At 58.6% G+C, this 23,426-nt stretch overlaps 1 protein-coding gene and 1 long non-coding RNA gene across 5 annotated transcripts; one reads left to right on the plus strand and one right to left on the minus strand.

Annotated features, from left to right (window-relative positions):
• Positions 1-1,044: 1,044 nt before the first annotated feature.
• Positions 1,045-3,551, minus strand: LOC140901250 (uncharacterized). Its single transcript, XR_012155814.1, has 2 exons — positions 2,129-3,551; positions 1,045-1,447 (listed from the first exon to the last, which is right to left on the minus strand). It is a non-coding gene; the product is annotated as an uncharacterized lncRNA (long non-coding RNA).
• Positions 3,552-4,566: 1,015 nt separating this feature from the next.
• Positions 4,567-23,054, plus strand: ATXN7L2 (ataxin 7 like 2). 4 transcript variants are annotated; one of them, XM_073319733.1, is made up of 11 exons: positions 4,567-4,724; positions 8,921-8,992; positions 10,309-10,413; positions 12,082-12,262; positions 13,289-13,599; positions 14,687-14,769; positions 15,436-15,680; positions 15,972-16,164; positions 16,513-16,634; positions 18,868-19,714; positions 21,278-23,054. In XM_073319733.1, exons 1-11 carry the CDS (start codon positions 4,592-4,594, stop codon positions 21,290-21,292), a joined length of 2,307 nt encoding a protein of 768 aa, XP_073175834.1. In that variant the 5' UTR covers positions 4,567-4,591; the 3' UTR covers positions 21,293-23,054. The 4 variants fall into 4 exon arrangements, with proteins under 4 accessions (XP_073175834.1, XP_073175835.1, XP_073175836.1 ...); XM_073319734.1 differs by having other exon boundaries at positions 8,924-8,992; positions 21,278-23,053; XM_073319735.1 differs by lacking the exon at positions 10,309-10,413.
• The last annotated feature ends 372 nt before the right edge of the window (positions 23,055-23,426 follow it).

Here is a 23,426-nt window from a genome sequence, read left to right on the forward strand (position 1 = left end):
TCCAAACAAGGCTCATGGCTCACACCCAAATTCCTCCCTCTGAATCGTATTTAGTGCTGGTGTAGGTAGCTGCCTTGCAGCCAGTGAGAGATGGGCCTTACAGCCTTGGTTCCAGGTGCAGTAGGGACTCTGCAGTCAGTGACTGCCATGTGGATTCATTTTAAGGGCATTTGCAATGGCCATCGCTCTCTGCCTGAACTACACCCCAAATCTCCCTCAATTACCAGTGCTTAACAGGCTCTGCTGCATGTGCCCCTGGGCAGGCCTCACCTTTGCACACAGAGGAAACGAGCCTTTGTAATGACCTGCCCAGACTGACAGGTGAAACTGAGCTGTGCAGGATAACGAACTATGCAAAGTGCTAATGATGCAAGAGGCTGTGATTTCTCCTAGGAGAATCTGGTCTCTGCACAGCTCCCGCTGACTTAGGCTATGTCTGCACTACAGCCTATGTCAGCAGAACTTATGTCACCCAGGAGGGTAAACAAACCACCCCCGAGCGATCTGCGTTACACCGACAAGCACTCGTGTGCACAGTGCTATGCCAGCGGGAGAGCTGTTTCTGCCGTTCGTGGAGATGGTTCTATTATGCCAACGGGAGAGTTCTCCCCCGTCGGCACAGAGCGTCTTAACCGGACGCACTGCAGGGGCGCAGCTGCATTGGTAGAGCTGGGCCGTGCACTGTTCGTGTAGACACACCCTTAGTTTAACCCTGGTGCCCGCAGTGCAGCACTGAGGCCCTTTCTCCCCCCAGCCCTGAGATTTCCAACCCCTAGGCGTATTCCCAGAGCTTGAATCCTCTCCAGGCCTTCAGACCAAATGTGGAACTAAAGCAGGTGGGCAGAACCCCAGTGAGACTGACTTATCTGTGTAATCTGATGGGAAGGGGCAGGGTTATGGGGGAAGGAGGAGGATCTGGACACTGTGATCACAGCCCGCTAAGAGGAGTGACAGAGTCCTGGAGAAATATCGCCGTTTGGAGACTTTAGCAACAGCCCTTATAGGAGAGAAAATATTCATTAGAAAAGGAGCAAAAGTGATGGATGAACTCATTCTGCCGGCTGGCCGGCTGTATTGATTTCCATGTGGAAGGGAGAGAAATGGATCAGCACAGGCACTGAAAACAGACAAAAGCTTTCATGGCCCCAGCGGGCCCCCTTGGCGGCAGTCCTCGCTGACCCCAGGGAGTCCTCTGTCACCAGGACAGGAGAGCCAGGCCAGCTCTGCTGGAGTCTCTCAGGCATATTGGTGCAGGCTTCTTACGGCCTCATCCTAGGTGGTGGGGTGAGGCTGCAGGGGTTCTGTCACCCCAGTATCCTGATGGATGGTTTCTGCTAGACCCTGTATCTCGGGTCAGTGCCTTCTGCTTCCCTCAATTTCCCCTGGCAGTTTCCAGTGATACAAGATACTTCTTCACTTCCTGTCCAAACCTGTTGGGTGGTGTTTTCTATTGAGGAAAATGGAAAGGAACATAAACTTTGGCCAACCAAGTGTAGAAATATAATTAGGCAGGGCAAAAAGAATTTGAAGAGCAACTAGCAAAAGACTCAAAAACTAACAGCAAAAAAATGTTTAAGTACATCAGAAGTGGGAAGCCTGCCGATCAATGAGTGGGACCACTGGCACTGGACGATCGAGGTGCTAAAGGAGCACTCAAGGACGTTAAGGCCACTGCAGGGAAACTAAATGAATTCTTTGAATTGGTCTTCACTGCAGAGGATGTGAGGGAGGTTCCCAAACCTGAGCCGTTCTTTTTAGATGACAAATCTGAGGAACTGTTCTAGATTGAGGTGTTAATAGACGTGGTTTTGGAACAAATTAATAAATTAAACAGTAAGTCTCCAGGTCCAGAAGGAACTAAAATATGAAATTGCAGAACTAACTGTGGTATGTAACCTATCGCTTAAATCAGCCTCTGCACCACATGACTGGAGGATATCTAATGTGATGCCGATTTTTAAAAAAGGCTCCAGAGGTGATCCTGGCAATCAGAGGCTGGTAAGCCTAATTTCTGTACCAGGGAAATTGGTTGAAACTTTACTAAAGAACAGAATTATCAGACACGTAAATGAACGTGATTGTTGGGGAAGAGTCAACACAGCTTTTGTAAAGGGAAATCATGCCTCACCAATCCAGTAGAATTCTTTGAGGGGGGTCAACAAGCATGCGGACGAAGGAGATCCAGCCTTGACAAGGTCCCTCACCAAAGGTTCATAAGCAAAGTAAGCAGTCATGGGATAAGAGGGAAGATCCTCTCCTGGACCAGTAAGTGCTAACAAAAATACCAGGAAACAAAGAGTAGGAATAAACAGTCAGTTTTCACAGTGGAGAGGTAAATAGTAGCGTTCCCCAAGGATCTGCACTGGAACCAGTGCTGTTTGACATATTCATAAATGATCTAGAAAAAGTGTAAACAGCAAGGTGGCAAAGTTTGCAGATGACACAAAATTACTTGAGACCATTAAGTCCAAAGCAGACTGCAAAGAGCTACAAAGGGATCTCACAAAACTGGGCAAGAAAATGGCAGACGAAATTCAATATTGACAAATGCAAAGTAACGCACATTAGAAACCATAATCCCAACTATACATATAAAATGATGGGGTCTAAATTAAGCTGTTACCACTCAAGAAAGAGATCTTGGCGTCATCGGGGAGAGTGCTCTGAAAACATCCACTCAGTGTGCAGCGGCAGTCAAAAAAGCGAACAGAATTAGGAAAGGGCCAGATAATAAGTAGGACCCTACCAAATTCACGGTCCATTTTGGTCAATTTCACGGTCGTATGATTTCGAAAACTGTAAATTTCATGGTGTGGTAATTGTAGGGGTCCTGACCCAAGAGGAGCTGGGTGTGTGGGAGTGGGTCACAAGCTTATCGTCGGGGGGTCGTGACCCTGCTGCCCGCGGAGCTGGGTGGCTGGAGAGCCGCGGCTGCTGGCCGGGAGCCCAACTCGGCAGGCAGGGCCGCTGCCAGCAGCCGCGCAGAAACAGGAATGGCTCGGTTTGGTATCGCCACCCCTACTTCTGCGCTGCTGCTGGGGGGCCGCTGGGCTGGCCCACCCCGGCCATTCTTGTCTTGCTGTGCGGCCTTAGACAGCTGCTGGGCTCTGGGCCAGAACCCGCTGCACTTCAGAGGTAGGTGAGGAATCGCTCCCTCCCGCCCAGGAGAAACAGTCCGCAGAGCATGTGTGATCTTTGTGCTGTGTAGGGCCCTATGGAAACCCCAGGGGCTATTATGACTCTCGAGATAACTTTTGTGCTGTACAAAGATTGAGGGTGAAACGCCCTCCCGTGCAGGGAGCCCAGGCAGAGCTGGACACAGAATAGGGTGACCAGCTGTCCCGCTTTTATAGGGACAGTCCTGATGTTCCAGGCTTTTCCTCATATAGGCACCTGTTACCCCCCCTCCCTTGCCCTGATTTTTCACACTAGCAATCTGGTCACCCTTAAACAGAACCCAGGCGTCCTCGTTCCCAGTACGCCGCCTCCCACCCTCGACAGCAGGAAGAGAACCCAGGTGTCCCGGCTCCCAGTGCCCCCCCCCCGAGGGCAGGGAGAGAACCCAGGTGTCCCGGCTCCCAGTGCCCGCCCCCCCGAGGGCAGGGAGAGAACCCAGGTGTCCCGGCTCCCAGTGCCTCCCCCCCCGAGGGCAGGGAGAGAACCCAGGCGTCCCGGCTCCCAGGGCCACCCCCGAAGGTAGGGAGAGAACCCAGGCGTCCCGGCTCCCAGTGCCCCCCCACCCCCCGAGGGCAGGGAGAGAACCCAGGCGTCCCGGCTCCCAGTGCCCCCCCCCCGAGGGCAGGGAGAGAACCCAGGTGTCCCGGCTCCCAGTGCCGCCCCCCCCCCCGAGGGCAGGGAGAGAACCCAGGCGTCCCGACTCCCAGGGCCACCCCCGAAGGTAGGGAGAGAACCCAGGCGTCCCGGCTCCCAGTGCCCCCCCACCCCCCGAGGGCAGGGAGAGAACCCAGGCGTCCCGGCTCCCAGTGCCTCCCCCCCCAAGGGCAGGGAGAGAACCCAGGCGTCCCGGCTCCCAGTGCCCCCCCCCCGAGGGCAGGGAGAGAACCCAGGCGTCCCGGCTCCCAGTGCCGGCCCCCCCCAACCCCGAGGGCAGGGAGAGAACCCAGGCGTCCCGGCTCCCAGTGCCGCCCCCCCCCGAGGGCAGGAAGAGAACCCAGGCGTCCCGGCTCCCAGTGCCCCCCCACCCCCCGAGGGCAGGGAGAGAACCCAGGCGTCCCGGCTCCCAGTGCCGCCCCCCCCAACCCCGAGGGCAGGGAGAGAACCCAGGCGTCCCGGCTCCCAGGGCCACCCCCGAAGGTAGGGAGAGAACCCAGGCGTCCCGGCTCCCAGTGCCGCCCCCCCCCGAGGGCAGGGAGAGAACCCAGGCGTCCGGCCCCGCAGCCAGCATCTCCCTACACACCCCCGACCTCCGCCGGGGGGGGAGGGGGCGGCTGCGTGGCGCCCGCCGCGGCGCGCCTGCGCAGAGCCGCCGTGGCGCGGGCGCAGCGGACTACACTTCCCAGGATGCGCGGCGCGCCTGCGCGTGGGCCGCCCCGGGCGGGCGGCGGGGGGGGGCGCGCGCTCCCGCGCGGTGATGGCGGTGCGTGGACGCGCGGCGGCGGCGGCAGCAATGGCCGCTGTGGATCGGCGGCTGCCGAGCCTCGATGACTTCGCGGGGCAGAGCTGGAGCGCCTGGGTGGAGAGGGCGGGGCCGCCCGCCGAGCCAGGTGAGGGGCCGCGCGCGCCGCCGGGGCGGGGCCGGCGGGCGGGGGCCCGGGGCGGGGAGCGGGGCAGCTGCCGCCGCCGTCCGGCTCCTCTCCCCCGCCCGGCCGCCCGCTCGCCCGCCCCGAACAAAGGCGCCGCGGGGTCCTAGCGCCGCCTGCGCCGGCCGCGCCGCCGGGTCCTAGCGCCGCGGCGTCCCCGCGTCCCTTCTGAGCACCCCGCAATCCCCGGGCCCGCTGGATGCCCCAACCCCGCGGGTCCCCTGCCATCCCGTGGCTGCCCCCCACGCACCCGTGATCCCTGATGCGGGTTCTGAGCGCGTGTCGTTTCCTGACCCCACTGGATCCCCTGCGACCTCTGATCCCTTTTGTGAGATCCGTTCTGTGCATGCTGTGACCCCCAGCGCTGCCCGATCCCCTTGGATCCCTTCTGTGCATCCGGGGCGCCCCCTGACCCCTGGCCTCGCGGCATCCCCCAGGGTCTCTGCATCTTGATCCACTGAATCCTGCTGTGATCCTTGAGAGCCCTGATCCTTTCTCTGGACCCTGACGGCGTGGATTCCTGATCCCACTGGATGTTCTCTGTGACCCCTGCTTGCCTGACCTCCTCTGTGGCCCCTGAACACAGATTCACCCCGTGAACCAAAAAAAAACAACGAGGAGTCCGGTGGCACCTTAAAGACTAACCGATTTATTGGGGCATAAGCTTTCGTGGGTAAAAATCCCACTTCTTGAGATGCATGGAGATCCTTCTCACCCATTGCTGCCCAGCAGATCCCACCAAGACACTTGTCCTCAGCTCCCTAGCCACCCTGATCCTCTGCGCTCTGTGAGGCCTGTCTTATTGCCCCGCTGTCCCTTGCACCCATCACTTGTGCCCCCACACCAGCCTTGATTCCTCACAAACCCATGCCCTCAAGGCTCCTTGCTCCTGGTGTCTCCTCTCGCTGCCCTGTCACCCCCTGAACTTTTCACTTGACTCCCTGAATCTGTCCGCCTCCATCTCCATGCCCCCTGATTTTTCCCTGACCCCCCCCCCACATTGTCCCTGACCTTTGAACCCCCAGCATGGTATGCCCTGAAACTGATCTCTCAACCCCACCCCAGAGTCTCTCATGGTCCTCTGATTTGATTCTCCCTGGATCTTCTCCTCCACTGGATTCCCCACCAGACCTGAACTTGATCATGTTCCCCTTGCACCAGGATCCTGACCTTTGTCCTCCCTGAACATGGTCCCTGAGCCTTACCAAGCCTGATCTCCTCCTGCCACACCCCCATCCTGCTCCAACCCCTGCTGCCCCCAGCCTGCACCTCTGCACCCTCAACTCCTGCATCCTGCCTCTGTTGCGCTTGCTCCAGCCACTTCACCATCCCTCTGAGCCCTCTTTCATCCCATGCTGCTCTTCACTCCCATGTTGCTCGCGCCCCTCTGCCCTCTTTCCCCAGGGAGATGGAGCTGATAGCTGTCTCTTGAGACTTTTGCCCTTGAAATCCCAGGAGTCGTTCAGAAGCATCATCATTTGAGGGGCGGATAATTTGATTTCTCCAGCACAGTCTGAGGCTGGACTCTGGAAAGGCCCTGGAAGTGGGGGAGCGGAGGACGGTGGAGCTGTCCCTGGTGACGCTTCTTACATTGTGGAGCGGTGTCCCTTCCCCCTCCATTATCTTTCCCTTGCACTAGATGTAGTTAGAGCATCGTGCTTCCTGATCTACTTAGGGCTCCGGCAGAGTTTGCATAATGACTCCTGTGTTTTCAGGGATTTATAGCTGGGCTGTGAAGCAAATTCCCTTTGCAGACAAGTTCACACTGTCGGCTAAGTTCTTTCCCTGTAGATTGAAAATGGTACAGCAATAAGAGCTGGAGAAAGCCTTGTTAATTCGTATCTCATGTCTCCTCCTGGTAGGGTGCAGGGCAGGACTCTCCCTACAGTGTGTTTGTCAGGGTTTGTCCTGGCTGGTCTGAACTAACTCACACTGTGGCGTTTAATATCCATGCAACTTTTTGCAAGTTGTTGCTTTATAAAAATATGAAGTTTCCCTTCTCGAGGCTGTTCGTTTCTGGGAGCCTGTTGGCATTTTCTCCCTGAGATTGGGCCGTGGATTTGCCCTGGTTGGCTTTAATTTCTAGGATCATTTTCAAATCTACTTTTTAAAAAGCATTGGCTGGGTTTAGTGCCAGAGAGAAATGACAGCGCTGGGAGAAGGGTGGATGCTTTACTGTCTCATTGATGCCTGCATCAAAACGCAGCCCCATCCTGCGAACCGCTGGTTCGTGAGAGTCGGTCCGTGTTTTGAGCTCTGTCTGCAGCGAGTGCAGGCTGTGGTGTCCGGCTATCGGATGCAGAGGGAGCATGGCTGAGTGAAGAAAGCAAGGCCCTGGATGTCAGGACTTCTGAACCTGGCTCTGCTGTTGTGTGATCGTGGGCAGATTCGCCTCTTCAGGCCCAGTTTCCCATGGGGCTTGTTGAGGTTTCATTGTGCGGGGATGCCTGGGTGAAACTTGTTAGAGAAGGGTGCAGTGTGGGGGAGAGGATTGTGAATCTTGTTGTTGTGTGTAGTACGGTAGCATTGTCAGGACCCTGTGTGCTGAGGGCTGCCTGGACATACACTAAGAGGCAGTTCTTGCCCTGAAGCATGTACAGTCGACCTAGCCCAGCTAGACAAAGGGTGGGTGAATGGAAGAACCGTCTGCCCCATCTCATGGGGGGAACTGAGGCATGGAGAGATTAAGTGACTCGCTCGGAATCACACAGGGAGCCTTTGGGGAGCAGGGGAGTAACCCAGATCTCCTGAGTCTCAGTCTGGTGCTTTAGCCACACGACCACCAGTTTTGGAGCTGCAATAACCAGGTGCATCAACTCCAACCTGTGCGACCGCAGTGGATTCTCTTTCTGTCCCTAAAGCCCCAGCTCTCTTCCCCGCTAGACATTCCCAGCCAGCCCTGCTTGCATTCAGACAGCACCATGGGGCTGATTCGAAGGGATACTTGGAATCCTGGAGCTGGTGTGTTTGCACCTTGCACCCCATTGTGTTTGCAGGGCGCTGCTCGATCGGCTGGTCTGTGGCACAACCCCAAGGTGTTCATGGGAACCGGAACGGGAGGAGGGAGTGGTGGGACGCTACTCATGCCCACATGTCCCCCTCTCTCTGATCCCTCTGATCCTCTCCACCTTTCTTCCCAGCTGCTGGCCCCCATCCATTTACCTTTCCTTTGTGGCTGCTGTCCCATTCCCCCGTCTCTCGGTGCACAGGGGTAGAACTGGGAGTGATACCAAGGGTCAGAGTGGGTTCTCCATCACTCGCAATTTATAAATCAAGAGGGGATGGCTCTCTCAGAGCTCTGCTGTAGGGATGGTTTGGGGGCAGGTCTCTGGGGGTCAGGCTGGACGGTCACATGCTCCCTTCTGGCATTGGAATCTATGAGCTCAAGGAAAGGAAAATGTCCCAACATGTGGAATCTGCTGGATCTCCCGCACCCTCTGAAGATCCACTTGGCTGGGGGATCATGTCCCAGGTGTGGTGGGGGCAGTCCCAGAGCTCAGGTCTCTTCAAGCAGGTCTGGGCTAAGCCCTGGAAGTGACTCTGATCTCCAGCCGCCCTGGCTGAGCACATTGGCTGCCGAGATGGTCAGTGGGGAAAGAGCGAGCCCTTCGGAAATGGGCTATACCAACCTGGAAAAAGACGGAATAAGAGTGTCCCCAAAGGGAGCTCTTCCAGAATAGTACTGCCCTTGGAATTCACGTTAATCTGAAATAACTTCCCCATGCAGACAATCCTTGAGTCCTGCAGGATCCGCTAGGGCGAGCAGAGAGTTTGTCATGCTTTGCAGGGAAAGGAGCTGTGCTAAAGGCCCTTCACAGAACCAGATAAAGACCCTTCTCTGCCCTGGGGCCGCACCCTGGTTCCACCCCCACCTGTCGTGTGGCAAACAGCCCATTGATGGTGCTGTTTGCATCTTCTGCTTGATTCAGGGAGGCCAAGCGGGAGAGTCCCTGGGACCAAGGCCCTGCACCTTGTTAATTGGCTGATTCTTAGGGCTCCTCAGTCTGTTGGTAGCTTGGCGACCTGCCATCCTCCCACTTTGCAAGCAATTAACCCCCCTGTCAGCCTGTAGGGAGCAGGCTCTCTTGGCTTCTGGGTTAGGGGGCTCTGGGGTTCGGGGAAAGGTCCTGACTGTTACTGATGGGGCTGATTGTCTCTAGCAGGGTCTGAGGTGGAGGAGAGCAGCAAGAACGGCAGCAAGAAAGTGGATGCGATGACACTCATTAAGGAAGGTAAGAGCTTGTCCGGCTCCTTCCAGCTCAGGGAGCTGCCCAATTCTGTAGTGAGCATGATCTGTTCCTTTGGTGTGAGGGGAAGATGCCCAGCTCCGGCCAAGGCTCTTGTTATCTGTGAGTGCCAGGGGTGGGGGGTGGTTAGCACAGGAGCTATTGTGAATTTGGCATCAGCAGATAACTTTGTGGCCCTGCTCATGGGTTGAGGCTCTCAGCATCACTTCCCTTGGCCTGGGCCGTTCAGACCTGTCTGGCCCTCTCGGAGGAGAGAGCTGCTAAATAGTCCTGGTCCTCGTCGCGGCAGCTCCTCTTGGCTGTGCAAACCACGTCCCCTTTGGGTGGAGCTGGTCAGGGAGAAATGGGCTTCAGTGCACAGAGCAAACGCGGGGCAGACTTCAGCCCAGGCTGCGCCTCTGGCCTCGCTCGCTGTGGAGCTCTGCAGAGCTGGCCTGGAGCCCAAGCACAGAACATGGCTGTTGGGGGCTGTGCTCGTCTGGGATCCCCACATCCCTTGCAAGGTTGGTGTAGCTCCAGTACTCCTGGCCTGACTGATCCCCAGCTTCACCTGGCAGCCTGGGGCCTCGATCTGGCTTGCTGCGAGGGAGGCTCCCGCAGATATTGAAAGCTGGCCCAGTGCTCTGTAATCCCCCCTAGCATCACACCAGGCAGTCCTGTGATCCGAGTGGATGAGCCCCAGAAACCCAGCGTAGCCCTAAGTCAGTCGCTTTGGCCCAGTCGCTCTCAGGGTGGGGCAGTGTGGGGGCCACAGGATGTCCCCCAGTTTAAGGCTTGAGAGGCAGAGGTTTTGGAGCCCCTGGCGAGGCCCTTCTCTCTGGATCGTCTGTGCAGCGCACCCATAAACCGGACGCCAAGGTGCCCTTAGCCCCAGCATCCGCACAGGTGGCAGCTGCCCCTCCTCTGTGCTAGCCTGCCCTGAGGGGCCTTCTCCAGGACTGAGTGGGGAGGTCAGGCTCCATGACCCATTTGACCTTTGGCCTCTGCTGAAACTGCCCGGAGGGGGCCCCACTCGTGGTGGCAGCAGCTGCTTTGTGTCCAGTGAGATCTGAGACCCGCCACGCTCATTGCACACAGGCCGTGAACAGCCATTGACTGGCAGCAGCGCTGAGCTGGGCTGGGTTTGAGCTGGAGCCCCTGTAGTCTCCCTTTGGGGAGGGGGGAAGTGACTGTCCATTTGCATTGGGTACAAAGTTGGGTTTCCTTAGGCGTGTCTTTTGGCCTGGCCAGCCACAGCCCCACAAGGCCGCAGGGGGCCCTTCGTGGCCTCTCCCTTACCGCTCTATCTCTTGCCCTGGCAGACATGTCTATCTTTGGGCACTGCCCCGCCCACGACGAGTTCTACCTGGTGGTGTGTAACCACTGTAGCCAAGTGGTCAAGCCTCAAGCCTTTCAGAAGCACTGCGGTAAGCCGATTGAATGTCCGGGGTGAGGTCAGCAGCCGGGCCCCTTCCGCGCCAGCCGGCAATGGGGACCTGGTTCTATTCTTCTCCCCCGCGTTCTCTGGGCCCTCAGGTGCCGACCCAAAGCGGCTCTGGAATGACAGTTCGGCTGGTGTCGTGGCCACAGCCGCTGTGTTCCTGATTGAGCCGGGGTTGCGTGGGTCTGGAGGGAAGACTCTGCCTCCTCCGTCTGCCGTGAGAAGAGAAATGCTGCAGAGGCAGCGGTGTGGGGCTGTGCAGGAAGCTGCAGACCACTGAGGCCACCCATCGGCCGCACTTGGTCTTGTTTTGCGACACGTATGTACCCTTCGCCCTGGCCCCGCAGCCCTAATGCGGCCTGGTGTGGAGGGGCAGCCCCGGGGGGTGAAGGTCTAGGAGAGGAGTCCCCCGCACTCACTGTGCAGCCGCGGCTCCTGCCCTGTGGGGCTGGGCCTGGCTCCCTGCTCTGGGCATCGTGTCTGGGTGTAGGGGGTCGCAACATCACTCAGGTTTGGCCCGGCCACCCCACCACCTTCGAATGAGTGGCATTGCGAACCTGCGCATGCCTGTGAGAGAGGGGCAGCTGGGCCAAACCTGAGTGACACTGTGACCCCCGTGCCAGGCTGCAACTCCTGTGGCAAGCCAGGCCTGGCCCCATGGGACCAGGAGCTGCCACTATGGGGAGAGTGTGGGGAGGGCTTGCTCTCTGGGCTGGGAGAATTGTATGTTTGCCTAGGCCTTGGCAACCCACTTAGATCCTTCCCATGACTCTCCGTTCGGTCAGGACCCGCCATTTGGGAAAAGCTCTTTCAGGGGACCTTCAAAAGCATCCGTGAGTAATTAGCTGGCAACTTGTTTCCCAACCCAGCTGTCGTCCTCTTTACTCTCGTGACCGACACAATCCCACCGGCTCCTTCGCAGCAGGAGCTGCCTGCTGCTGGGAGGCCCCCGGCAATCAGCGGCAGGGTGGGAGAGCGGAGGAGCTACCTCTGGCATCCTGGAAAGGACAGTGGGGAGAAGAGCAGCACAGGGAGCCATGTTCCTGGGGTGGGCAGAGCAAGGGGTGCTTGGCTGCTCTGCCTAGTCTGGTTCTGGTGCTGAGCATGGTTCTCCGGGGGCCCGCAGGAAGGTGGAGTGGAGCAGCGTTGAAGGGTCTGATAGCTGTCATCACGTGTTGGACCTGCTGGGGTCTGTTGCGCTGGCTTCCAAACACATGGTTTTGCATGCAGAGGTGACGTACAGGGCAGTTCAGGCTGGTAGAGTGAGGGGACTGCATGTTGGGCTGAGCACAGGTCCGGGAGCCAGGACTCCTGGGTTCTTAGCCAGTACTGCTGCTAAATTCAGACAAGCAGACTGGAGATGGGAAAAGTGGCAGTGCCCAGGCTACACCCCAGGCCAGCTTCATGGTTCTGTTAAAATGATCAGCAGTGAGATGACTGTTGCTGTTTCAGTTGTCGTCATTAGCCTTCAGAGTGAACAACACGCTGAGATGAATGAGGCCTTTCCTATGGGGCTGGTTTGGCTTCAGACTCAGGCAGCCTTTGCAGCCCCACTCCCTCGGGGTGTTGGAGGGCAATGAGGGCTGCCCCGCTCCTCTGATGGGCAGGGCCTCATGTGAGCGCATCACTGACAGAGCCTCCACCTCCCCCGCAGAAAGACGGCACGGACCTCTCAGCAAGCTCTATGCCCAGAAGTGCCAGGCGGTCAATGGGCAGCCCCCTGCCTGCGGGGGCCACAGCAGCGCCAAGGCCTCGCGGGACAAGTCGCAGAGCTCCCGCAGCCGGGCCCAGCACCTGCCCGAGAGGCCGGACAAGGCGCAGAAAGATAACCTCTGGTGAGTGGAACAGGGGAAGGGGGAGCCTGCTCTCACGTAGGGAGCGGGGTGGGCTCAACACAGAGGGGTTGAGTGGAGCCTGGCTCCACTTTCATGTGGGTGTGGGGGACCCTGTGCTCCTCTGATGTGAGAAGGATTGGGGGGCAGCCCCACTCTGGGGAGAGTGCACCTCCTCTCCTGTGTGGGGAGGAGGAAGGGGGCAATGGAGAGAGACATGGGGGGAGGGGCAATAGGTGAAGCCACACCTGGCTCATACCTGGGGGAATGGGGGAGCCCCACTCAGATATGGGTGGAGGAGGTCATGGGGAGCCCCACTGCACTCTGACATGGGAGGAGGGGCTGCAGGGAAACCCCTGCTGGCTCTGATGTGGGGAGGGGGATGAAGGGAGACAGTGGAGGGAACCTGACCTCCCCGATGTGCTGGGAAAGGGGGGGCCCCACCCCACTTTGTGGGGCTCGGGAGATGCGCTGTTCCGGCTGTGTGGCAGGGTCTCGATGGAGACTGCGCCTTTGCCCCCGGCTGCCTGGGCCTCAGTGGACAGGCGTTTCCAGAGCAGGGTGTCGTCTCCATCCGCATGCGCCAGGCCTCGCTCACCCGCACTGCGCTCAGGAGGGATGGCTTTTCCAGCCCGATGGTCCCCTCCGAGGACAGGCATGAGGGAATAAGGGACCTGCACTGTCTCAGCCAGCCTCGGCCCTGCCAGTGCCTGCCACCTCCCGTTTAGCCCAGCCACCGTGGCTGGTCGGACTGGTGTCTGTGTGCGACGCAGGGGTAGCCCAAGGTATGTGGCAGGCCGGAGCACACGTGACCGCAAGGCTGGTGGGCAGCAGGCCCAGTCCAGGGACTCAGAAGGGGAGCCCAGAGTCCAGGTTTCACAAGCCCAAAGCACCTGCCCCAGGATGTGGCTTGGGGGCTGGGACCTGGCCCAGACAGGCCTCAGTCACCCTCTGCTGCTGGGGAGGTTTGCAGCTGCCGCTAGTGCATTCCCTGGCTGAGCTCTCGGAGCCTGTCCCTTCTCCTTCCAGTTTGTTCATGCCAGTGGTGAACCTGGAGAAGATTTCCAGCCTTCCCAAACCGGATGGACATGGCATCAAGGTGCCCCCGAAGGCTGCTGCTGCTTCTGCCCCCGGGCAGCCGCCCGCCAGCTCCAAAGAGCCCATGGGGAAGCTGTCCCTGACATTGTCGCCCAAAGAGCCGCTTGTGCCAGCCAAGGCAGGAGTCGACTCCGTTGTGCCCGCTGATGGCCTGGACAGGAAACCAGAGAGCACCTCTGCCTCGGGGGAGAAGGAGCCGGGCACCACCAAACCGCCTCCCAAATCCCACAAGAAGATGGCGCGTGAGTCCTGCTATTCCTCCTTTGCTGCCCAGTGGGAGTGATGCTGAATCAGGCCAAGGTGACAGCTCGACAGGGCATTTGGGTGGTGGCGACTCAGCAGCCCTGTGCGATGACGCAGCTGCGTGGCTCAGCACTGGTTGCCAGCCATGATCGCTTAGCAGCTCAATTCAGCCTCTCTCCTTGGGCGAGTGGGCCGGCCTCCTCTCTGTCCCATGGTGGGAGCAGGGATCCTGGCATTTCCTTTTCTCTCCTGCCACACATGCACCTTCCCAGCCCAAGGAGTGCTCCCCTGATTGGAGCCCAAAAGAGTGAGAAGGCCACTAACCAGATCCTGGGACTCATTTGGTGCCTGTATAGACCTAAAGAGCTGCACACAGCTAGGGGGCTGTCCGCTGGGTACCGTGAGAGAGAGCCTTGGGCCAGTGCCTCAAACCTAGAACTGGGAGTCAGGCCAGCTGTGACCTAGTCCCCTGCCACTGACCCACTGGGCGGACTTGGGCAAGTCACTTAAATGCTCAGTGCCTTGGTTTCCCCATCTGGCCAGTGAGAATAACCCTGGAGATTGTGTTTGCAGTGTTCAGAGATCCTTGCATGGAAGGGGTTGCATATCTTTGCACCTCCTGCACTGGCCCAATGCTGCTTTTGTCTGGGTTCGGGATGTTTCAATCCACCCCGGCAAGCCCATGGAAACCTTTCCATTTCTGCTCTGGTTAGTAAGCCCACATCCCCACCTTGCTTTATAATAACAGACCCTAAGTACTGGGCCTCATTTCTTGGGGGTAAGGTTTTATATAGCACCTACTGCAATTGTTCCTGAGCTCTGCCCAACCTCAAAGAGCATGAAAGCTGGTGATGACAGTGTTCCTTTAAAACAGAGGCAAGAAGCAAGATTTTCCTTTTCGAAATGGCGAGAACCTCCCAGCACAAAGCCTGTTCCAACAGTCAACCAAAGCTCCAGGCCAAACGCAGGGATCTTAGGAAGTTTGGTGAAGACGCTGAAGAGCAGGGCAAGCCCAGGGGATCCAGCCAGGCCCTGTCACCACTGCTTTCCCCTCATGCATCTCAGCTCTGTCTTTCTGCCCTGCAGGGAAGGAGTGTGATTTGAACAGGCAGTGTGGAGTTGTGAATCCTGACACCAAAAAGATCTGCACCCGGCTGCTGACCTGCAAGGTACTGTCATGTGTGAGATTGTTTCCTGGTAGAACAGTAGGAGGCGGGGTGAGTTCCTGTCCCCCTACATCCCAGCTGGAGGAAGGGCTCTGCAAGAGGCCCCAGGCTGACGAGCCCCCTGGGGAAGAGAAGCGTTTGGTTGCATGGCTATAAAGTGCCACCTTGTGAAGGTCTAATCCAGTGGTTCTCAACCTGTTTACCGTTGTGGGTTGCACATGCCGCTCTTTGTGTTATGTGGGCCACATCCACACAATACATACAATACACACATCCACGCAGTACTAGGTGTGCGGCCCAGAGGACATGGGCCGCAACTGTGCACTGACTGGGCTTCAAGCAGCCGCAGGCCACAGATTGAGAGCCACTGCTCTAGCCTGTTGGAGGAGAGGGGGTGAGAGATTCGTGCTGACTGGCTCTAGGAGGCCCCCATGGACTAGAGACACCGCTTCATCTCATGGCTCAGCAACATGCATGCAGACAGGGAAATGTGGAGCCTCAGGCCTGTCCCCCCGGGAAGCCCAGGAGAATCTCCACTAGCTGAATTAGTAAGAGGGTCTGTAGCTCCTGCGAGCCTCTAGGCAGTAGAGGGGGAGGTCCCCCGGGGGTCTGATAGCATCCTGTGGTGAGCCCAGGCTGTGACGCTCTCCCCTCCTGCCCTCATCACAGATTCACTCCGTGCACCAGCGCCGCGAAGTGCAGGGCCGGGCGAAGGACTTTGACGTCTTGGTGGCGGAGCTGAAGGCCAGTTCCAGGAAGGGGGAATCCCCCAAGGAGAAGAGCCCGGTGAGGAAGGAAGTGCTTCCTGACCGACTCTCCCAGGAAGCCTCCTCCGGAGCGCAGACCTCGTTGGTTCTACCCAGCACTTCCCCTTGCCGAGCAAAGCAGCCCCACTCCCTCTGTGCACTTCCCAGGTAACACAGCAGCAGGGAACCTCGGGTTTGCCTCCAGCTACCACCTGTGTGTGTCAGTCCAGGCAGACTCCCCCACCCTGGCGTAGGAGGGGGTGCTGTGCAGGCACCTCTCCGGGGCTGGCTTCTCCCACCTTCCCCGTGCAGAGATCCCAGCAGAACCAGGCCCCAGTGGGGACAGTCTGCCTTTTCCAGCAGTGCCGTTGACACACAGATCCCCCCTGGCCTAGCCCCATCCCTCTGCAGGCCCCCAGAGACGGCAGCTCTCACTCCTCCGCCTCTCCTTGGGTTCAGGTCCAGGGTTTCCTCAGAGAGCGACCCGGAGGAGCCGTCCACAACCTGTGGCGACAGAGAGCCTGGGCTCTACCCCTTCCCCATGCCCAAGGGCAGTAGCCGGGGATCCAGCGAGGAGAGTGAGGAGGACGTGGCCGAGGAATCCCACAGGCTGGACTGTCATTATGCAACACGGCCACCACGGCCTCAGGCGGTGAGTGCTTGGCGTGAGGTGAGGTGGGTCTCTGCCCCTCTCTGGGCGGAGACCAGTGCCCCCTGGTGGCACTGGGGACAATGACCTGTTCAGTGATTATCAGGCCTGTTTGTCAGCATCCTGCTCCCACGGAGCTGCTTGGATCTCAGAATCCAGCTGGCACCCATGCGGAGTTGCCACATTTGGGGCTGGAAAGGAGATAGGAGGTTGGGGATGCAGCCAACAGTCCGTCCTCTCTGCCATGCTGTGGGCTGGGCTCCTGACCCATGGCAGGGTGCCGCTATGTGGTTTACAGGGGTCTCGGCCTCCCTGATGGCTCTCTCCCCCTCCTCTCTTAATTCCAACCAGTTCTGCACCTTTGGAAGCCGCTTGGTCAGCCCCGGGTGTTACGTGTTCAACCGACGGCTGGACCGGTTCTGCTCGGCCCTCAGCTCCATGCTGGAGAGACACCTCAGCTCACACATGTGGAAGTGAGTGTCCTGCTGGGGGAGGCAGCGCCTGGGCCAGAGTGGGGCGGGAGTGTGGGAGGAAATTGTTCCCGGCTCACATGTTGAGATAAGAGACTGGCCAAGTGGCACCTGCCCCTGCTGAGCTCCTGGGAGAGTTGCGTTTCCCTGTGGTGGGGACAGCCCAGGGCTGGGTTGGACAGTTGGCAGTTCCCAGTCCAGCCACTCCCCTCCCCAGTCGGCTTCCAGAGGGTGGGTGAGCATCAGCACCTCTGCCCCCCAGCCTTGGCCTAGCGCCTTGGTTGCATTGGGTGCAATTGGCCTTCAGTCTGTTGGGAAGCCCACGCAGACACGTGTGGGCAGAGAAAACGCATGGTAAGATCTCCAGCCGTTCATGGGGGAAGCTCACCCTATGTGCATGAGGGGGTGTCGTGACCCCATTATTGTAACCCAGGCCAGGGGAGCTGTGGCAGGCTGCGAGGAAGTCCTGGGGGACTCAAGGAAGCGCTGAGGAGGCAGTTTTCAGGAAGGGAGGTCAGCTGATGTGTCAATCACTTTTGTTCCTTTCGGCCTTGCTAAATTTAGAGGGTGGCTTCTATTTCAGTCTGTACGGTAATGCCTGCCCCAGCCCCCCTTCCCTATTGCCCGCAGTGGGAGTGGCAGGTGGGGTCCCTCCATGCCCTTCAGGGCATCCAGGGCAGCAAGAGAGGATGGCTATTGTGAGCAGAACCCCAAATAGAGCGGTAGCCTGTTAAGAGGTTACAGCAGGCACTGGGGAGCCAGGACACCTGCGTTCAGTCACTGATTTACTGAGTGACCTGAGCCAGCCCCAGTGCCTCAGTTTCCCCATCTATATAACAGGGGTGACGTCCCCAGTCTGTCGGGGGGGCTGAGGCTGGGCTAGCGTTCGGAATGTGCTTTGAGATCTCAGCAGCAGAGAGTATTAAGTGCAGGGTCCTTATAAAGTGCTTTGTCAGGAACGTAAATAATTCCTATTAACCTTTATCAGGCTGGTTAACACCTCCCTGGCCTGTTCCTACCCCACCCCCCAAATCCCCGCCACCTGCAGTGACTCTCAGTCCCAGCTTCCCCCAGCAGGTGGGGCTGCAGCAAGGGCTTGAAGCACAGCCCTGATAGACAGGCGCATGGGAGAGACAGCCGGGGATCAGAGGGGGAGGAAACAGCGAGGCTGGGGGTCAGAGTAGGGACGAGATGGTTGGGGACGAGAGGAGGAAGCATTTTGGGATTGGAAGGGCAAGGGGGCCAGTGGAGAGGTGGGACATGGCCTGGGATCAGATGGGGGAGGCGACAGCCTGGGGTTGGATGGGGGAAGGGCAGGTGGGTGGGGAGTGGGGGAGGCAGCCTGGGATCTGATGGGTGAGGGGGCTGGCAGGGGTTGGAGACAGCCTGGGATTGGATAGGAGAAGGGCAGGTGGATGGAGTGTGGGGGGAGAATGTCTGGGACTGGGTGGGGGAGAGGCCAGAGATTGGATAGGGGCAGGGCAGGTGGGTGGGATGTGGGGGGAGAATGTCTGGGACTGGATGGGGGAGAGGCCAGAGATTGGATAAGGGCAGGGCAGGTGGGTGGGGAGTACTGGGAGACAGCCTGGAATCGGATGTGGGAGGGGGCTGGCAGGCGCTGGAGATCAGATGGGGGAAGGGCAGGGGGTGAGGATGCAGGTGAGTGGGGATGCAGGGACATGGCCCGGGTTGAGATGAGGGAAGGGTAGGTGGGTGAGATGCGGGGGACACAGCCTGGGAACAGATGAGGGAGAGGTTGGGGGAGGAGATTAGGGGACGTGGCCTGGGAACAGATGGGGGAGAGGTGGAGGGCGGAAAATGGGGGGAGACGACCTGGGATCAGATGGGGGAAGGACAGGTGGAAGGGGATGGGATGGGAAGAACCCGGGATCAGATGGGGGAAAGGTGTGGGGTGGGGATGCAGGGGCATGGCCCAGGATGAGATGGGGGAAGGGTAGGTGGGTGAGATGCGGGGGACACAGCCTGAGATCAGATGTGGGAGAGGTCAGGGGAGGGGATGAGGGAACATAGCTTTGGAACAGACGGGGGAAGAGTAGGTGGATGAGATGGGGGAACACAACCTGGGATCAGATTGGGGAGAGGTCGGGGGAGTGGATGAGGGACACAGCCTGGGATCAGATGGGGTGAGAGTTGTGCGGTGTTGTTTAAATAAGCTGCCGCCCCTCCCCCAACTTTTCTGATTCTGCTTCTGCTTCTGCTTCATTGGCCTCACCAGGAAGATCCCTCCAGCCGCAGACCCCCAGCTGCACCCAGCCCCGTCGCCCGCCGGCCCGGGCTCCTCCACATCCGGCACTTCCCAGACCAGCAGCTCCTCACTGGCATGCAGCCTTCCCCACGGCGCCTCCGGGAGGACCTCCTTGTCCTGCACAGCGACGGCCGCCAGGGAGAACCGCGGCCACCCCAGCCTGAGCTACACGGTGGGCTCGCCCCCTGCCGCGGCCGCCTGCAGCCAGTCGGACTGCACGGGCGGGAGCCAGTCCATCACCTCCCCACTCCCGGCCAACACCCCCTCGCCATCCTTCAGCAAGTTGCCTTCTACCAAGGCCAGCAAGTCCTCCAAAGCCAAGGAGCCGACGGGCAGCGCGGAGCCAGAGGCCTCAGCCCGAAAGCGCAAGCAGCCTCTGGGTGCTGCTACCGGCCCCCCGTACAAACGGACCTGCCTCCTGGACCCGGGCAAGGGCAAGGTGGCCGGCTGCCAGGTCCCCCACCCGCCTGCAAAGACCAAACCCTCCCTGGGCTCCCCCTCCGCCGCCTCCCTCAACGGCGCCATCTCACCAGGCTCCAGAGTCAAGCGGGCCAGCCACCTGGACTGCAGGGCTCCCGGCCACCCTCAAGTCAAAGCCTCCCAGCTGGAGAACCGGGGCTCCCCCCTGAACGGGCCGAAAGCGCTACAGGCAAATTGCCTCTCGGAGGAGGAGGCCAAGAAGCGCAAGAACACTGCCACCTACTGCAGGCCGGTGAAGGCCAAGCACCCCGCCGCCACCTCCGACTCGGGCTGCGCTGTGCGGAGGAAGAAGGCTGTTGCCTCGCTGGGCTTCGAGGAGAAGCGGAACGCACTGAAGGTACATGTCTCCCCCCCACTCCCCCGCCGCTGTGCACCCCCACTGCAGGCTGATCCTCCTGCCCTGTCCACCTGGGTCTCCCCCTGCTGCTCTGTCGTCCACCCCACAGCATTTCTTTTCCCACAGTCCCCCTCCCTGTCCTCTTTGGCTGCGTCCTGGGACCCGCGGAGCCTTCCCAGATGGACCTCATGGTTCATGGGGCCCCTCTGAGCTCTGGGGGACTGGACCAGGCTGCAGGGGTCTGAGCAGAGCAGCCCCAGGGAGTGGCTGCCACAGGATGGGAGCCTCTGCTCTGGGGCAGTGCCTGGCAAGCAGGTTCCTTGAAGCCCAGCTGGCTGGCAACTCATCCCTTGGCCACTAGACAGTGCAGATCCCCAGCATGAGACGGGTTAATAGGACTGTGGTTATGTGCAAAGTGGTCTGTATTCCAAGCACTCTTCGGAGATGTCACGTCCCCAGCGGGTGGCACTGTTGGGAGTTGGCTGGGGGTGCCCACAGTGCTCCCTCCCAGCAGGGGCTTAGGCTAAGGACAGCCAGGAGGACATGCTTTTCCCAGTAGGAGGTGCTGTGGGACTGAGGCAGGGGCCTTGCCTTGTGGGAGCTCACAGCACTGCAGGGAATGGTCCTGGGCTGGGGCTGGCTGTTGGGAAGGACTGTGGCCTCTCCTAACAGGAGGCATGCAGGTCACGGCTGGTATGCGTTGGGTACACGATCGGTACCCCCAGGTCTGTGGGACTGTGGGGTGAGAACAGGGCTGATCAGCTGCTGAACTCTGCCAAGAAACAGTTCCTGTTCCCACCTCTGCCCCAGACTCGCTGCATGAATTGCTTCCCCTCTCTGGGCCTCAGTTTCCCCATCTGTAAAATGGGGAGAATGATCTTAAACCTGCTTCTCAGGGGCTGTGAGCTATGATGTGCTGTTCTGCTCTGAAAGGTGAAAAACATCCCCTCTGTACTCAGCCGACCTGCTTTCTGGCTGTGTCCGTCACAGCTGCTGGCTTCTTGGTGTTATTACGTTTCTGCTTGTGACTCCCATTAGCCCTGCAGGACAGAGTCTATTCCTGTTAGCCCTGTGGGGCCGGCCTGGCCACCGGAAAGAGTCTATTCCTTTTTGTGCATCAATAGAATCAGCCAGTGACCTCTGTGGAAACCCACTGGGGTTAACTTGGCCTGTCGAGTTACAACAAAGACAGAGCCCAGCTGGATTCTCAGGTCTCCCGGGGAAGTTTGTGGGGGAGGGAATCACCTTTTTGCGGGAGGGGGCACATTCGCTGGGAAGTCGCAGATCTTAACAAGGGCCACGCGATGCCATTTCCAGCAGCACAGGGCATGCTGCACTTCTCAGAAGGGCTCTGGCACTGAGAGCTCTTATTCAGCTATTCAGATGCAAACACAAGGGTGTGCTTTTATTATAAGTAGACGCCAATTAGACACAGCCCTTGGGCTTCTGACAAGTCACCCTCGTCCCTGAGCCCCTGCGGCAGAGAAACACTGGCCCTCTGCGCTCGTGTGTTCTGCTCCTTTGTTCCTCTGTGCTGACCCCTGTCCTCTTGTCTCCTTGCAGTCGAAAGCGCATTAACAAGCAAGTGCCTGTGCAGTGCAGACGGAGCCATTGGTCCTGAGGACTGGGCGGCCCTGGGTCGGATTCAGAGGCCACTGCTTTTTATAACTTTATATTATTTTTTTTAAAAGAAAAAAAACTCTATAAAAATACCTCAAGACTCTTTTCCTGTTCTGTTGCTGCTAAAAAACCCGAACGAACAAAATCCCAAGGGGGAAAAAAATCCAGACGCAAACCCGATCCACACTGGGAGGAGGTTGGAAGCGGATGGACTGGACTGGAGGCAGCCACACAGCCGGGCTGGGATATTTATAAGAATTCTTATTGCTGCTTTTGTTTCTTTTTTTAAAAAAGAAAAATCAGTATTGAAAGGGTGGTGCGGCCTGTGGCTTTCAGCCTGGGGGAGGGGGTGGGGCAAGCGCCCCCTCCTGGCAGGGCTGGGAAGCGGATGTTCCAGCCAGCCACAGTTGGGGTGGATCCCTCTGCAGGCTGTGCCCTGACGTGCGTTTCGGTTGCACGTCATCGCCCATTGCTGCTAGTGCTTGGCCGATGCCTGGCCCATGGGTGGCTCCCCCTGCTGGCAGTCCCCTGGCCTGTAGGCACTTCTCTTCTCCCAAAGCTGTGTTTGGTGGCGCAGGCGTTTTCCTCCGGAATGGAGCTTATGTCAGGATCGTGCCATGTCCACACCAATCCCTTAGTGCAACGTCTTGGCTACTTCATGAGGCCTCTGTTTTTTCTGATTCCCTCTGCTGCTCATTGTGCCTGGCCCAATCTCTGCCTCAGTGCCCCCTTCCTGTTCTAACCCTGGGCAGCGACTGGCACCCAGTGGAGTGGTTGTGTGACAGACAGGAATACCCCACCCCGACGGGACAGCTCTGAACCGGCACCCATGTTCTTGTGTAACTCTCCTCCAGCCCATGTCTTCATTTGAGAAGATTAGTACCTTGCACTGTCCTTAGGACCAGAAGGGTGGCTTGAGCCAGTCATGGTGTGGCTGAGAATTGTAGCTGCTGCTTGGCCGATGCTGTGCTGGTCCAACTCCCCCCAGTGTATTATGATGAATTATTTGTTGTATTGGGCTAACGGCTCGAGGCCCCGATGGGCTGGGCATTGTACAAATCCATCGCTGGAGACAGTCCCTGCCCCAATTTCAACTAGACAAAGGGTGGGAAGGAAAACAGGTGCAGAGAAGGTAAAAGTGACTTGCCCAAGGTCATCCAGCAGCCAAGTGGCAAAGCTGGGAATACGCCCAAGGCTCCTGACCCACAGTCCAGGTCCTTAGTCCAGCTGCCTTTTTTCCCCTCTTCCAAGAAAGCTTGTTAGTGTCGGGTCTGTAACTGGATGGTGAGATCCTGGGGAAAGGCTGCAGGGCTGGCTCCTTTCGGCTGGCATTCCGTGGAGAGCCCAGACAGGCGGTTTGGATAGAGACCCTTTTCGGCTTATGGCTGTTCTTTTAACAGGCTGCGACTGGGTACCTGGGAGTGGTGACTTAGGTGCCTCAGGCTAATGTATGTACAGTGCCTAGCACAATGGTCCATAACAAGGGCTGCTGGGCACTATGGTAATACATGTCTCTCTATTTGGCCCAAGCCGTGCCTCCCAGTCTGTACTGCCGTTTTTAGCCATGTCATGTCCTACTGTCTCCCAGCTACTGGAGCCTTCCCACACTGCCTGCCCCACCAGCCTTTCACTGACGTGTTTAGCTACACAGCCTGCTTTTCACTGCAGTGTCGCTACACGTCCCCTACACGCTGCCGACACTGGTGTGCAGGGTAGACATAGCCTCAATCTGCTCTCCCCAGCCCCAGTTCTAGCTCTCGTTCCTTCTGCATTCACATCAGGCAGCTTCCTCCTCCAAGCTGCCTGGCCCCAGCCAGGGGAGGGGTCACTGACAGCACAGGAGAGACAGGCTCCTTGCTCTCAGTTCGGGCACCCTGGCTGGGCCTCGGCATGACCCACAGCAGCCCAGAACTGCACTTGCAGGGAAACTGCTTGTGAGGCCCAGCCTGGAATGGACCCAGCGCAGACAGAATCTTTGGAGAACTGAGCTGCAAAAATCAAAGTCTCAGCTGAGCATGTGCAAACCACCATTTTTCAGATGCTCATAACTTGGCCAAATATGGGCAGATTTCTCCAGGGATGGCAAAAGGCA

Source organism: Lepidochelys kempii, chromosome 21, assembly GCF_965140265.1.
Source record: "Lepidochelys kempii isolate rLepKem1 chromosome 21, rLepKem1.hap2, whole genome shotgun sequence".
NCBI lineage: Eukaryota > Metazoa > Chordata > Testudines > Cheloniidae > Lepidochelys > Lepidochelys kempii.